This window comes from Haliaeetus albicilla, chromosome 23 (assembly GCF_947461875.1).
Source record: "Haliaeetus albicilla chromosome 23, bHalAlb1.1, whole genome shotgun sequence".
Lineage (NCBI taxonomy): Eukaryota > Metazoa > Chordata > Aves > Accipitriformes > Accipitridae > Haliaeetus > Haliaeetus albicilla.
Genome location: NC_091505.1, coordinates 15,050,042 through 15,065,269, shown reverse-complemented (window position 1 = coordinate 15,065,269; position 15,228 = coordinate 15,050,042). Strand labels below are relative to the sequence as shown.

General features: G+C 62.5%; 2 protein-coding genes across 7 annotated transcripts in view; both read left to right on the top strand.

Annotated features, from left to right (window-relative positions):
* Positions 1 to 8,145, top strand: part of NLGN3 (neuroligin 3) — a 42,702-nt gene extending 34,557 nt beyond the window's left edge. For all 4 annotated transcript variants that reach the window (XM_069811324.1, XM_069811322.1, XM_069811325.1 and 1 more), the window contains 2 exons: positions 4,134 to 4,923; positions 5,339 to 8,145. In XM_069811324.1, the coding sequence (XP_069667425.1) occupies positions 4,134 to 4,923; positions 5,339 to 6,176 (1,628 nt within the window). In that variant the 3' untranslated portion in view covers positions 6,177 to 8,145. The remainder of the gene's footprint in view (positions 1 to 4,133; positions 4,924 to 5,338) is intronic.
* A 4,006-nt stretch (positions 8,146 to 12,151) lies between these two features.
* Positions 12,152 to 15,214, top strand: GJB1 (gap junction protein beta 1). Of its 3 annotated transcripts, XM_069811293.1 has the most exons (3): positions 12,216 to 12,250; positions 13,417 to 13,532; positions 14,240 to 15,214. In XM_069811293.1, exon 3 carries the CDS (start codon positions 14,252 to 14,254, stop codon positions 15,089 to 15,091), a length of 840 nt encoding a protein of 279 aa, XP_069667394.1. In that variant the 5' UTR covers positions 12,216 to 12,250; positions 13,417 to 13,532; positions 14,240 to 14,251; the 3' UTR covers positions 15,092 to 15,214. The 3 variants fall into 3 exon arrangements, with proteins under 3 accessions (XP_069667395.1, XP_069667396.1, XP_069667394.1); XM_069811294.1 differs by lacking the exon at positions 13,417 to 13,532 and having other exon boundaries at positions 12,152 to 12,250; XM_069811295.1 differs by lacking the exon at positions 13,417 to 13,532 and having other exon boundaries at positions 12,205 to 12,261.
* Positions 15,215 to 15,228: the final 14 nt, after the last annotated feature.

Genomic DNA, 15,228 nt, shown 5'->3' with positions numbered 1-15,228 from the left:
CTGGAGCCCAGCAGTGACCCATGCTCCCTCTGTGCCAGAGCCCATGGCACAGCCAGCACCAACCCACCCTGTGCAGAGTGCTCCTGCTCTTGGGGCAGCTGCTCCCACTGCTGGGCTCCCCTTGGTGCCCCAAGGACCAGAGCTCTGGAGGATGCTCTGCCCCACAGACCTGACAACAGAGGCATGTCTAGACCTGGTGGGCAGCTGCTTCCCAAAAGCTGACAGCTTGGGCACTCATACATTAAGACCATGGTGGTCCTTGGTCTTCCATGACTGTCCCGCAGCCTGCTGGCTCTGCTGTCACCATTGCTGGTGCCCTGCCATGTTGGAGTAAAGCAGGGAGAAACAAAAAGGCAGGTAAAGCTGAAGTGATCCAGCCCTAGCAGTGTGTATGGAGCTGCTGTTGCTTGGTCAGGACACATCTGTTCTGGGTAAGCCCGTTTCCCTGCCACCCCAGGTCGCTCAGGACACTTGTGCTCAGTCCGTGCTCCTGCGTGAGTGCCCGCTGCTTGAAGTCAGTCCCTCTGTCATCCTGCTCCCCCGTGCCAGCTCTTGAGCAGGATGCTCCTGGGGCTGTTGCCCCATCCTCTTCAGGTGACTTGGACAAATATTAACGGGTATTAAACTACAGTGAACTTGAGAGCATGGGAAATGTGAGTTATACCTACAGAGCTGCTGCCAATGTTGCAATGCCAGAGCAGGGCAGCACCAGGGCTGCCCTCACTGCTTTTGGGGTTCCTGGGGAAGGATTCCCAGCTACCCAGAGCTGTGCAGGGCAGGCAGCAGCTCTGTAGCCCACAGGAGAAGATGCTTTTGATGGCTAAAGTGAGAGGATGCTTCACTTGTGTTAGATGGTAAATTGAGTAGTGTAGCACGGGTGGATCTTTGCAGACTCATTTCTGAGCAGTGGGCAAGGCAGGGGATGCTCTGCAGCTGCAGGGGCCCATGTGGGGCCATGCCATCCCTGTGTGGATACCTGGAGCTCTGCATGTCCTCCTGCTGCCCTTGTGCAGGCACCCTGAGCAGTGTGGGCACATGGGTGGGGAGTCTCACAAGCTGAAAGCTCTTGCAGAAGGAAAAAGGGTTTTCTCTGCCCATACTGAGTGTGAAAGGCCAGGGAGGGGACGCGGAGTGTAATGCATTTGTGATGCTTCTTAGGGTGCTCCTCTCCATTACGGGAGTGCCTGGGAGGCATGTGAGGATCACAGGGAGGTGCTCTCTGTCCAGGAGTCTCCTCTCTGGGATTGCGTGCTTGTGGCAGGGCAGCCCCCAGGCTGCAGACTGGTTTTCGAGGCAGATGGTGACACCTTTTTGGAAGCACGACTGTGTGCTTGGCTGCCCAGGTGACCCCAACTGCTTTTACGGACCTGGGATAGAGGGAGCAGCACGGAGAGAGGCCGAGGGTGGATTGGAGGGGCTGCTCCCTGACTTTCCAGCCATGAAAAATAGTGTCATGCCAGTATAGCACTTTTCAGGTGACACTAGGCTTTCTGCCACTAAACCCTGCACCTTCGTGCCATGTCCTTTGCTGCCCCATCCAGCCCCAATGCCTGTGGTGTGGTCCTCCTTGCATCGCAGCAGTGCTGGGTGCCTGGCAGCATTGTTGCTGTGGCAGGGGAAGTGCTTCCGGCTGTAAATGCCATGAAACAGGAGGGGAGCACTTGGTGCTGCAGCCAGTGTCACATCAAAGCAAATGGCCATAAAATGCCCTCAAAAATACCCCTGCACTGGAGCACCCATCTCCCTGGGGACTGGGCAGCCGGCTCTAGAGCACAGCAGGGGAGCTGCGCTAAGATGCAGCCTGCAGACCAGGTGGGTTTGTTTTTATCGCATCAAAATAAAACTCATAGTGATCAAGAGCTATTAATGAAGCTGCTAATTTGTGCCTGCTCTGCCAGGCACTGCAAGAGGCAGACACTGGAGGCTGGTGCAGCACACGCTGTGTCTGGCTGCTGGGGAGACCCATGTCTCCCCTGCCAGCTTCAGCCCTTGTAGCCGGGTGGATTCCTCGCCAACGACCAAAGTGCTGCTTCTCTCTCCAGCCGGCCATGCAGGGGCAGGAGGAGTCACTGCTGGGCAAACCTCTTGTGCTTTGTTTGGCCCATCTCCTGCTCCATGGGGGCTGCCACCCTTTGCTGCCAGCTCTGGGGATGCTCAGACCTCAGCTGGACAAGGCACCCAGCACCCTGCTTTGGGCAGGGCTTGGCCCAGACAATCCCAGAGGTGTTTCCAGTCTCAGCTCTGTGCAAAGCGAAGGGGAAATCAGGAGCTGGCCACAGCCTGCAGCACTGGGCACCCTCTGGCAGAGCCCTGGTCCCACCGCTTGGCTCTGCTGTGCTGTGGCAGCCAGCTCTGCAGGATGTGGGGTGCATCGGGACCCTCATCTTGGAGGGGAACAGGCAGGGAAGGCAAAGCTGCATCTTCCTGCCTGGGGCCCAGCAGGCTGGAGGGCTCTGGGGTGAGCTGCAGCGTGGCAATGCCTCCCTGGGGTGCTTGTTGGGCTTCAGCTGGGTGCTGGCATGGAGAGGGAGGATGTGGCAGGTCTGAGCTCTCGCAGACTCCTGGGTCCTCCTGTGTCAGGACATGACCATGCAGAGACACAGCAAAGGGGCTCCATCAGGGACGTGACTAGCTGTTGGTGACACCAGCTGCCCGTGCTTCCCCAGGCAGGAGCGGGCAGGGGCAGGGCCCTGCCTGGTGGGTCTGTTTGGGAAGTGATGCTGCTGGCAGGGAGCAATAGCTGCTGCTGGGACAGCATCTCCTGGGAGCCGGGGAACTCCTATCCTGGCTCTTTGGCATGTGGATGATGGTGCAGAGCAAGCAAACCCATGGCCGGTCTCCAGCCTGTAGGCTGGGTACAGCTTTCTAGGGCACCAGGAGGTGACAAATAGAGCTTGTGACTTCTTTTTGTCCCAGCTCATGGGACTGTACGTCAGGTACTTGGCAGAGCGAGGACTGTGCGTGCAGACAAGAGCTACGGACATGGTGGCTGGGAGCCAGGAGCCTCCAAACACTTCTGCTGTGGGACGGTGCATGCTCCCCTGCAGAGTGGCATGGCCTTGGCTGCACAGGGTGTCTCACACAGGCACTCTGCATTTCAGGGGGCCAGGGGCAGCCCTGTGGCCACCACACTGCTGCGCCAGCACTATTCAGGGACTGCCTGAGACAGTCCCTCGCAGTGACCAAGTGCCAGGGTCCAGCGAGGGTGCAGGCAGCACTCAGGGTGCAGGAGAAGGCTGGCCGGAGAGCAGGGACCCCAGGATGCACCCTGAGCCCGGCTGCCTTTCACTGCCCCGGAGGCTCTGCTTCCTCACCGCCTTTTGTATTCTGAGCACAAGTGCCATTGACATGGGGCTGGAGCACAGCCACACATTCCTCCGCCTGGGCCAGGGCCTTTGTGGCCCCGTTTTCCAGGGCGAAAGTCCACTCCCTCTGTGTTCCTGGTGGCAGAAAGGCCCTCTTTGTGCATCTGGCAGCGTGCTCCTGTGGGGCCGGATTGGCACCAAGCAGCCCCAGCTGGGCAGGAAGTAGCAGGGAGGGGGACGAGGGGGACCCTGACAAAGCCGTGGGGTGGGACATGCAGGGTTAAGTGTCCCCGAGCAGGCGTTAACCCTCCCGCTGCTGCCAGCCTGCAGCCTAGCTGCTCAGTGAAGCCAGCGCCACCCTGGGCTGGAGGATGGCGCTGAGCTGGGGGCAGCGTGTGCCCCTCAGGGGCTCAGGCAACACATCCCTGGGGTGGCTGGGACAGCGCAGGCTGCTCGCTAAGGCCAGCCTGTGATACAGCTATGGCCCCTCTCCTCCCCATGCTGGGACAAAGGGATGCTGGGCCATCCCCTGCAACGGGATCCTCGGGGAGTACAGCAGCCCTTGGTTGCTGCCAGGAGCGCCCACTGCATGCCCAGCTGTCACCCTGCCACCCTCGTGGTGGCCCTGAGCTGAGCCCCCTGTGCGAACCCAGCTCAGCGGGCAGCTCATCCCGGGTCAAGACCAGGTGTGGGCTGGAGCACAGGGTCCTTGCAGAGGTCCAAGGGCATCAATGCCTTCTCCACCCTGCATCCTGCACTGCAGTGCTGTGGTGCTGGAACGGCGCTCACCCTGCTGCGAGCTTTCTCTGCTCCTTGCCTGTCTTGCAGGTCTCTTCCAGAGAGCCATCATCCAGAGCGGCTCTGCGCTCTCCAGCTGGGCAGTGAACTACCAGCCCGTGAAGTACACCAGCATGCTGGCCGACAAGGTGGGCTGCAATGTGCTGGACACGGTGGACATGGTGGACTGCCTGCGGCAGAAGAGTGCCAAGGAGCTGGTGGAGCAAGACATCCAGCCGGCTCGCTACCATGTGGCCTTTGGGCCGGTCATTGATGGGGATGTGATCCCAGACGACCCGGAGATCCTGATGGAGCAGGGCGAGTTCCTCAACTACGATATCATGCTAGGGGTCAACCAGGGCGAGGGGCTAAAGTTTGTGGAGGGCGTGGTGGACCCTGAGGACGGTGTCTCAGGCAGTGACTTTGACTACTCGGTCTCCAACTTTGTAGACAATCTGTACGGCTACCCTGAGGGAAAGGACACCTTGCGGGAGACCATCAAGTTCATGTACACAGACTGGGCTGACAGGGACAACCCTGAGACACGTCGCAAGACTCTGGTGGCCCTCTTCACTGACCACCAGTGGGTAGAGCCATCAGTGGTGACGGCCGACCTGCATGCCCGCTATGGCTCCCCCACTTATTTCTACGCCTTCTACCACCACTGCCAGAGCCTGATGAAGCCTGCATGGTCCGACGCAGCCCACGGGGATGAGGTGCCTTATGTGTTCGGGATCCCCATGATTGGCCCCACAGACCTCTTTCCCTGCAACTTCTCCAAGAACGACGTCATGCTAAGTGCCGTGGTGATGACCTACTGGACCAACTTTGCCAAGACAGGGTGAGTAGGGGTGGGTACTGTGCATGGGGGGTCTGCACTGACTGCAGCTGCACCCCTTGGGACCATGCTGTGGTGGGGGAGTGTCATGCCTGGTGTGGGACATTGAGCCCCCCGTGCCCAGAGGTCCGTGTGCTGCACCTTCACTAGGGTCAGGTCATCAACCACACAGTGAGAAGCTGAGAGTGCAGCCAGCCCCCAGGACAGGACCCAGCCAAGCGCAGGGGTGGGCCATGGTTATCATGGGTGAGACTTGACCCAGAGTTGGGGTGCTTCCCAGCCATGCAGGACCTTTTGCCAGCCCACCCTGTGCCACCACTGGCAAAGGTCCCCCCAGCCTCCATCTCTGCATCCAGTTCTCCCTTCTCACCTCTCTGGCTTTTCCCAGTGCTAGCTCTGTTTTGCCTGTGTTTCGCAGGGACCCCAACAAGCCCGTCCCCCAGGACACCAAGTTCATCCACACCAAGGCCAACCGGTTTGAAGAGGTGGCCTGGTCCAAGTACAACCCCCGTGACCAGCTGTACCTGCATATCGGGCTGAAGCCACGAGTACGCGACCACTACCGGGCCACCAAGGTGGCTTTCTGGAAGCACCTGGTCCCCCACCTGTACAACCTGCATGATATGTTCCACTACACCTCCACCACCACCAAAGTGCCGCCGCCTGACACCACGCAGAACTCCCACATCACCCGCCGGCCCAATGGCAAAATCTGGACCACCAAGCGCCCCGCCATCTCACCCGCCTACAACAGTGAGAATGGGAAGGAGAATTGGAGCCCAGAGCAGGAGACAGGCACCTTGCTTGAGAGCCCCCGTGACTACTCCACTGAGCTGAGCGTCACCATCGCCGTGGGTGCCTCCCTCCTCTTCCTCAATGTGCTGGCCTTCGCCGCCCTCTACTACCGCAAGGACAAGCGCCGGCAGGACACACACCGGCAGCCCAGCCCCCAGCGTGGTGCCGCCAATGACATCGCCCACACGCCCGACGAGGAGATGCCCTCCTTGCAGGTGAGCCAGGGGCACCATGAGTGTGAGGCTGTGCCACCCCATGACGCCCTGCGCCTGGCCGCTCTGCCCGACTACACCCTCACCTTACGCCGCTCTCCAGATGACATCCCGCTCATGACCCCCAACACCATCACCATGATCCCTAATTCACTGGTGGGGCTGCAGACCCTGCACCCCTACAACACCTTCACTGCCGGCTTCAACAGCACGGGACTCCCGCACTCACACTCCACCACCAGGGTATAGCTGCCCGCCGCCGGCGCACACGCATGCACGCACGCACACGCACGCAGCAGACACTGGCAGAGGGACCAGCGGGGCAAATGGAGCCCTCGGACAGAGGGGCAGCGCCCACGGACAGTGTGGCACCAAGCCTGGAGACCTGCAGGGTCCCGGCACGACCGGATGCCCTGCTTTCCCCATGGCGCTTTCTTTCGTTCCTAGCTAATTTTTGAGAAGTGCTTTGACTCTCCCGGCTCCTGGTGGAGGGCCCCGTGGGTCACCCTGGGGTGCCACTGGGGTGCAGGGATGACATGGCATAGCCCCTGTGCCCATGCTCTGGCACAGGCAGGCAGGGGGGGACCTTGCTGGCAGTGGCCATGGGGCTCCCCACACTGGGGCTGTACCTCCCCACAGGGGAATTGCATCCCCAGTGCTCTGCCCGCCGAGCACCCCAGGACTGATGTGGAGTAGGGCCGGGCATCCCTCTTGGCCAGTGCCTGGGCATCCCCAGGTGGCTGGGCATCCCGAGTGCCCTGGAAAAGGCTCCTTCACTGTGTTGAGAAGTGGCCCTGGGCCATGGTGCTATAGGCAGAGGAAGCAGGCAGGGTCTGGGGACCCGGCCTCATGCTGGGTGCGGGCACTGGGGCCAGTGCGAGGGCTTGAGGACCCCGGGAACCCTGGGAGTGGGGTCCCGCGCTGGAGACTTGGCACCTCTGCCCCTCTTTGCGCTGCAGAGAATCTCTTTTGTGTCAGTCGTTTCTCTTTGCAGAGACGTTTTTTAAGCAGATCTTTAGTTCTTTACACACTAACGGAGTCGCCGCGTTTTGTCCTTTGTAAAGATTTTAAAACCAAGTGTTCTTGATATAAAATAAAAAGCCAGTTAGAAGCCAGCGTGTGCGCGCGGTGCTGGCCCCCCGTGGCCCCCGCCTGCCGCGGGTGGGCACTAGACAGGGCACTGCCTCCTGCGCTGCAGGGCCGCGCTCTTTTGTATTTTTGATATTCTCCCTCCTCTGTTGCCCGTGCCCATGTATCTCAGCCAAATAGCCTACCCGACGGCCCACCCACGAGCACCCCCTGCCATGGCCCACCCTGCTGCCATCACCAGCCAGTGCCACCCACCCAGGGCATCACCCACTGTGAGCACTGTCTGCCCACCCCCATCAATCCAGGGCATCACCCTGGCACCGTGTCCCAGTGGTCCCCACCCTGCCCTGCTCCCCCAGGAGCATCCCATATCCCTTCACCACTAGCCCAGGGCCGTGCTGTGACCTCCCTGCCTGTGCCACTGCCAGAAAGCAGAGCCAGCAGTTTGCAGTCTGCGGCAGGGGTGGGCAGCACTGTGGGGCTGGCAGGAGCAGGGTGAGCTGCGCACCAACAGCAACTCTGCCTCCCACCTTGTTCCCACTGGGGCCTTTCCCCCGTTGCGGGGTGACCCCAGCTCATGTCCAGGGCATGCGGCCAGGATAGATGCCTGGGCAGGTACTGCTCGAGTGGGGGTGATGCAGCCTGCATGGGGCTGGGAGCTCCTGCCCCAGGGCTGGGGCACCCGCTGGGCTGGGGGCGGCCACCGAACCGCATGTGGCTGCGGGTAGCGGGGCTCAAGGCAATGGGCTTCAGTCCAGCTGGGCGTGGAGAAGGAACTGCCTGGGAGCCCATGTGGGGCACCCCAGTCTCAGCCCCCCCATAGTGGGCGCTGGCACCCAGGGCCTGGGGAGGCAGGAGGAAGGGACAGGTCCTTGTGGGGACACCATATCTCGTCCCTGTGCAAGACGGTCCGGCTGGCAGACGCTGCCCACGCTGGCGGCCGTGACGCACCGGTGCCGGCTGGCCCTACTGCCTGGGGCCAGCACACCCCCGGCCCTGCACCCTGCCCTGGCCCCTGTCCCCGCCCCAGGCATTGCTGAGGGTGAGGATGCTCGTTGGAGAATGTATTTATACCCTGTCACCCGCGCAGAGTAACAAATTCCAAATAAAACAGAAGTGATATTTTTAATAGTGGTGTGTCTTGCCTCTTCTTGGAGCACGCAGGGGCCGGGGGCTCCCAGGCTGGGTGGAGTGCCCTGTGCTGGCTCAGAGTCACCCTGACCATGGCCATGCCTGCTGGCAGAGGGTCCGGATGGTCCCCACGTCCCTGGCATCCACCCCACAGAGGCAGCAGGAGGACCCCGGTATCACCCCACCAGGTTGGGGTGCCGGACCCCCAGTGCCACACGCATGCAAACCAGCACCATGCGACCCAGGATAGCCAACACTGGGTGCCACAGTGGGGGGGGGGTGGGTGTCCCCGCATGCCCCTAGCACTGCCAGGCCTCTCCCCCAGCACTGGGACCCCCATGTGGGACCTCATCTGCCCCACATCCCCCTCCCACTGAACTCCCCCTCCCTGTCTTTCCCAGCCCAGCTCCCCTCCCCCTGCTCGCCAACCAGAAAAGCTGCTGGTTTCATTTCTTTTTAATGTAATTTCAACTGGAGTTGCCATGGAAACCAGGCATAGGGCCTGAATCGCCTCCAGGCATTGCAGGCAGCAGAGCCAGGGCTGAGGCCGCAAGCCGGGGGGCCGCGGGGCAGGTGGGAGACAGGCAGGGGGGCTGCAGGGGGGCCGGGGGGGCTCTGCCCAGCTCTCCCAGGGGCCCCTTGCAGCTGCAGTACCACCGGCACATGTCACTCTGCTCAGCAACTCCTGTGCCGGACCCCCCCCCATGGCCCCTAGTGCTGCCCAGTGTGGGGGTCCCACAGCCCCTGCCAGCCTATGCCTTGTGTCCTGGAGCTGCAGCACATGGCAGGCAGTGTGGGCATGGCCTGGGGGCACTAGCCTGGGATGGTGGCAGGCCCCTCACCATGGGGCAGATGGAGAGGGTGGGGAAAGTGCCGGAGGCAGGCAGCATGCCGGAGGCAGGCAGCATGCCGTACCATGCTGTGCTGTGCCGCCAAAGGCAGGGGTGCTGCGGAGTGCCTGAGATGGGTAGCAGCAGAGCCAAGCTGCGATGGGACTCCAATGGGGTGATGGGACGCCCACCCAGGGCATGGGGCTGCTTCCCCCAGGCTTTTCCATGCTGACAGGCAGAGCTGGTCCCTGGTCTGGTCTCCGTGCAGGGGGAAGGCTGCCCACCCTGAACCCTGACCTGCAGCCCCATCCAGCACTGCCTCAACTGCTGGCCCCTCTGGTCTGACCCAGGCAGCCCCAGGACCGTGTGAGAGGAACCAAGATGAAAAACCTGTATCAGGCCACCGGGCTGGGTTTCCATGGAAATACGGGTGCTACACAGCACAGCTCTAACTGCAGCCAACTTGCTGAGGTGCGAGCAGACTGCCCAGTGCCTAGTGCCCTTTTGAAGGGGAGATGCCTTTATGTCCCAGAACAGGGGCTTGCCCTGCACTTTTGTCCCCCCTCCTCATCTTTGCAAGGCCCCAGCTGCCAGCTGTCCCCATGTGCCAGTACAGCCACCCCAGCTAGGACCCCAAGGGCAAGCTGGTGACAGACAAACACTACTGCCTTTGCAAAACTCCTGAGCCTGCCATCTGTCCAGGGTGTCCTTGACCATCAACAGCATTTCTTTGGAGATCTGGCAAAGCCCAGGGGACACTGTGTCCTGGAGGGTACGTGCTTTTAACATCTGTGTGACGACAGTGGGACATCCTCAGCTTCAGGGGACATGTTTAGGGCTGCTGGCAAAGAGAAGCGTGAGGGAACTGAACCGCAAAGGTGTCCCTGGCATGGGGAGGGGATGAGTGACCTGCGCCTGGCCCCTGCCTGCTCCAGGAGCCACAGCCAGCAATAAGGATGCTGCTCTGCCCAGCAGCATCACCAGGACGGTGTTCTGGTCCTAGTCCCCACACCCCTGATGTGTCCAGGACACAGGACAGCAGACCCACAGGCAGGCAGGGCAAGCCATTATGCTGAGTGCTGCAACTCCCTCTGCCCTGTGCTGCAGTGGCACAAAGGATTTCTGTGCTCACCGGCTGCCAATGCCCTTCCTGGCAGAGCTGACTCAAACCAGAGGGTTTTGTCTCTCTGAGGGCAGCAGCCTGGATCCAGGGATGCCTGTGCTGCCATCAGCCTGAGCCTAGAAGCTCAATCCAGGCTGGCAGAGAGGCTGGGGGCAGGATGGCAGGGGAGAGAGGACTCTGAGAGCCTGTTCTGCAGCACACTTTTCCTCCTGGCAGCAGAGGTGTTTCAGCAACGGTTGGAGCTTGATTTCCTCCATTGTACCAACACAGGCTGCTGGGCTGTGACATCTCTGACCTCAGCAAGGTGCCAGCAGCTGTGTCACCCCCATCCCTCCATCCAGATGTTGCCCTGCCCATCTCTTCAGCTTGTCTGCATTCAACATACCCTCGAGCTCTTCGTTGCAACTTCAGACACCAAGTTAGTTAACATGATTAACAAAGAGCCCATTTCTGGTCCACGTGGTCGTGGACAGGGCAGTTTTCTGAGCACTGGAGGCAGCGCTGGCCCCGGCTGCTTCGTACAGCCTGTCCTTTACCGCTGGCTTTTGCACAACAGTTTTGCCTACTGCGAACGGGCGGCGGTGCCCGGAGGCCGGGCACGGCGGTCAGCGGCAGCGCCGCACAGGCGAGGGTGCTGCCCGCGCTCCCGCCCATCCCCGGGCCTCCTGGGCCTCCCGTCACCTCCCGGTGAGGACACCGGGCGGGCACCGGCCTGGACAGCAACGGCCCGGGTTCCTCCTCCCTCCTTCCTGTTTTTTTCTTCATTTCTATTACATTTTTAGGCGGATTCCCACGCATTGAGCCCCCGCCCCGGGTGCTGCCGCTGGCGGGGGCGGCCCCGGCGCCCCCCGGCCCGGCCCGGCCCGGCCCCGCAGCGCCACCTGCTGCCGCGGCCGGGCGCAGCCGGCACGGCGAGCGGCGACCACGCGCGGCCCGCACTGCCCGGCCGACCCCGGCCTGCCTGCCGGAGCCCCCCAGTGACCCCCAGCCTGGCTCCCAGTGCCACCCCCCCGCCCCGGCCTGGCTCATGCAGTCCCCCCAGTGCTTCCCCCCACTTAGCCCAGCCCACAAATCCCCCACTGCCCACCAGCCTGCCCCCCCCCCCAGCCTGATCCCCCCCAGCCTCGCCTCACTAGCCCCTTTCCCATACCTCCCCACCAATCTGCCCCCCGACACCTCCCAGTGCCCGCCCTCCGCCTGCCCCCTCCCCGCACCCCGCTCCGGGCAGCCCCCCCCCCCGGTCCCGCGGCGCGTCCCGGACCCCGGGTGCACAGCCGGGGCGGTGCCGGCGGCTGCGGCCGCTCCCCGCCGGGCCCTGCTGACTCAGCCGGCAGCTTATCGTGGGCCTCACCCGCTCCGCACCCCCGGCGATCCCCGGCCCCTCTCTGCCCACCGCCCCCGCCACACTGCGGGGAGAACCCCTGTCACCCCACAGTGCCACCCTGCCATCCTCATGCGGGGGACAGTGGGACCACTGCCATCCTCATGCAGGGGATGGTGTGCAGGGTCCTGCAGCCCACCCTGGGGCCCCCAAATGTGGGGCAGGGTCACCATGTCCCAGCACACTGCGGAGCCATGCGGGGTGCTGGGCGGCGGGACCTTGGAGTGGGGCCGTTAGCTGGGTTAATCGTTGACAGGCTGTTTGCATTTTCTGGCTGCACTTTTAGACAGGGTGTTGGTGGCTCCCCAGGGCCCAGCCGGCAGCCTGCAGCAGCGGATCAAGGTGCTCTGGGTGCTGGGACTGCCCAGAGCTGTCCCCCCCGGATGGAGAGTGGGGCTCTGCCATGGTGCATGTGCCCAGCTTGCAGGGGATGTGGTGGGGAGGATGCTCACAGCAGGGGAGCGTGGCCAGGGGGACCACAGAGCTCCCACGGGGACCATCCTGGGGGGCTGGCCCTGCCTTAGTGCAGTGGTGGCCCCTGGGCTGTCCCCAGGGGATGCTTGGCAGTGGTGGTGGGTGCCTTGGCAGTGTGAGCGCAGGCTGGACACACCTGTGGTATTTACTTGGCAGGGAGCAAGTCCTGGAAGGAGCAAGGCTGTTTGGGAGGGGATGGGGGTGACGTGCCAGAGGGCAGTATAAAGTCCAGGGTGCTGTGCTGGAGGCTGAGGCTGCTGCGCTCCCTGAGAGCTTTGCCTGTCCCGCTGCTGAGGTGAGAGCCTGGTGAGCACAGCACCACTGTGGGGGTTGCCACACGTCCCCCAGCCGGGGGGGGGACTGGGGGGTCCGGGGTGGGGGCTGCAGAAGGGCTCCTCCATGGGCCAGGGAGGGCAGGGAGCTAGGGGTGCTGGCCACCATGGGGGGAGTGGGTCAAGGAGCAGAGTGTGGCCTAGGCACCAGCTGCCCTCCCCGCAGCTTCATTGGAGGGTCTTTGCCCACTACCATTTGCGCAGCTCCAGGTGCTGGCACCCTAGGCTGAGGGGTGGAGTTGGCATTTGGGATAGCATTGTTGCCTCCCCACCCTGCAGGCTCCCAGCTGGTAGGTTTTACAGGATGTGCTGCTCCCCACCTGAGGTTGGGGAGTGGCACCATCCCCACATGGATGGTGCACAGCGTGATGGTGTGGCTTGGGACACCAGCCCTGAGGGACATGGGCACAGGGGGTCCACAGGTACAGGGGCTGTTGCACTTACCAGTGTGTCCGAGCAGTGGGGCAGCGTCAGTAGCCCCCTGTCCTGGGAGAGGAGCAGAGCTCCTGCAGCACATGTTCTCAGCACTGAACGCAGCCCCCATTAGCACACAGCCAGCATCAGCCTGGTGACTCCCATGTCCCTAACAGGACAGGGCACATGCAGGGCAGCTCCAACGACCTCGCAGCCGTTGCTGCTGGCACCAACCCCCTGGCAGCAGAGCCTCAAGGGTATGGTGGCACCCATGGGGGCTGTACCCAGCACACCCAGCCCCGCAGGTCCCCACAGACTGCTCAGTGCCACACTGGGGAGCAGCCAGGCCCCAGCTCTGGTGCCGTCTGTGTGGGATTGGCACACAGCTGGGCTCTGCCATGCATCCTGGGGAAGGGACCCCCAGGCACCCCAGGTGGCTGTTCAGTCCAGCAATGCCCGTGGCGTGGTCCCACCAGGCAGAGTGACGAGCACCCCGTGGCTGGCGGTCGGGGGGGGGCCCACAGCCGTGGTTGGCGCGGGGCGAAGTGGGAGTGGGTGCAGGGCCAGGCAGTGGGAATGCAGCACACAGGCACTTTGTTTGGTTGGGGTGGGCGGAAGTCAGGGCGTTGGATCTGAATGCTAAAGTGTGTTGTTCAGGGGCCGATAAAGGCCCCATTGTATGTAAATAGTTTATAAAGCAGCATATGACTTCCAGTGCAGGGCAGTGGCGGATAGAGACGAGGGCAGGCGGAGCAGAGCTCTCCTGTGAGAGATATGAGACCTTAGAGGGGCCACTGGGGACAGCTCGCAAGGACCCTTCCTCACCGGCAGGTACGCGCCGCCGGGACCCTCCACACCAGGGGCAGCTGGAGGGCAGGTCCCAGCCCACAAGCCTCGTGCTTGGGGTGGGAAGCAGCTCCTGGGGCTGCTCAGTGCCAGTGGGGCAGGGGTCTGTGCTTGGGGTGCAGGGTCACCCCATGCTCCCCAGGCAGGGACGGCTCTAGGAGGGTGGCAATGCGTGGCTGTACCAGGGCTCCTCCCAGCTCGGGGCTCCCCAGCCCCACTCCTGCAGGGAATGGGGCAATAAGGGACTGGTCAGGGAGGTGCTGGTGCAGAGAAGACATGGAGCTCCTTGGGTCCATCCCTAGCCAAGGAGCTCAGCGCTGGGTGAAGATAGGGGGTCCCTGTGGAGGTGTGGGAGCTTCCCCCCCATCCTCTGCAGCAGCCGTGGGTTAGGATCCCTGTGCCAGTGTGGGGTGGCAGAGCAGGAGTAGCTGACACTGCAGGGCCAATCAGTCTCCTACCTGCTCTGGCCAAAACGCTGCCCTGAGCTGTGAAAGCAGTGGGAGCCATGGTGCTGTCCTGCCATCCATCCATCCTGCTGTCCACCTACCAGGACTGCGGCAGCCAGTTGCTCCCAGGTCCCTCCTGAGGCTGCTGCCACCAGGGCCGGGATGTGGTGGCTCTCAGCCAGGGGTCCTTCCTGCTCCTAACACTGTCCTGCTCCTAACACTGTCTCTTGCTGCTTGCTCCTGCAGACGTGAGGAGCAATGAACTGGGCCGGCCTCTACACGGTGCTGAGTGGAGTGAACCGCCACTCCACTGCCATTGGGCGCATCTGGCTCTCTGTCATCTTCATATTCCGGATAATGGTGCTGGTGGTGGCAGCTGAGAGCGTCTGGGGGGATGAGAAATCCGCCTTCACCTGCAACACCCAGCAGCCTGGCTGCAACAGTGTCTGCTATGACCACTTCTTCCCCATCTCCCACATCCGTCTGTGGGCCCTGCAGCTCATCCTTGTCACCACGCCGGCCCTCCTCGTGGCCATGCACGTGGCCTACCAACAGCACCAGGAGAAGAAGTTGCTGGTGCTGACGGGGCATGCAGACCCCAAGCACATGGAGGAGGTGAAGAAGCACAAGATGCGCATATCAGGTTCACTGTGGTGGACATATGTCTGCAGTGTGGTCTTCAGGCTGCTCTTCGAGGCTGTGTTCATGTACATCTTCTACATGCTCTACCCGGGCTACCAGATGGTGCGGCTGGTCAAGTGTGAGGCCTACCCCTGCCCCAACACTGTTGACTGCTTCATCTCCCGGCCCACGGAGAAGACCATCTTCACCGTTTTCATGCTGGTCACCTCCAGCATCTGCATAGTCCTCAACATGGCGGAGCTGGTCTACCTGGTGGTGCGAGCCTGTGCCCGCCGAGGCCAGCACAACTCCAACCCCTCATCAGGGAAGGGCTCCTTCTATGGGCACAAGCTCTCCTCTGAGTACAAGCAGAATGAGATCAACCAGCTGCTGACAGAGCAGGATGGCTCCCTCAAGGACATGCTGCGCCGCAACCCCGGGCTGCAGGAGAAGGGCGACCGCTGCTCTGCCTGCTAAGGCCAGCGCCATGGGGGCCCCAGCCCTTGCCCCCACCCCACAGCCACCCCATGGCCCTGTGCTGTCCCTGTCCCATGGGACAGCCAGGAGGGCATCTTGGGCCATTAAATCTCTGTTCTCAGGCACTGCCTCCCTCC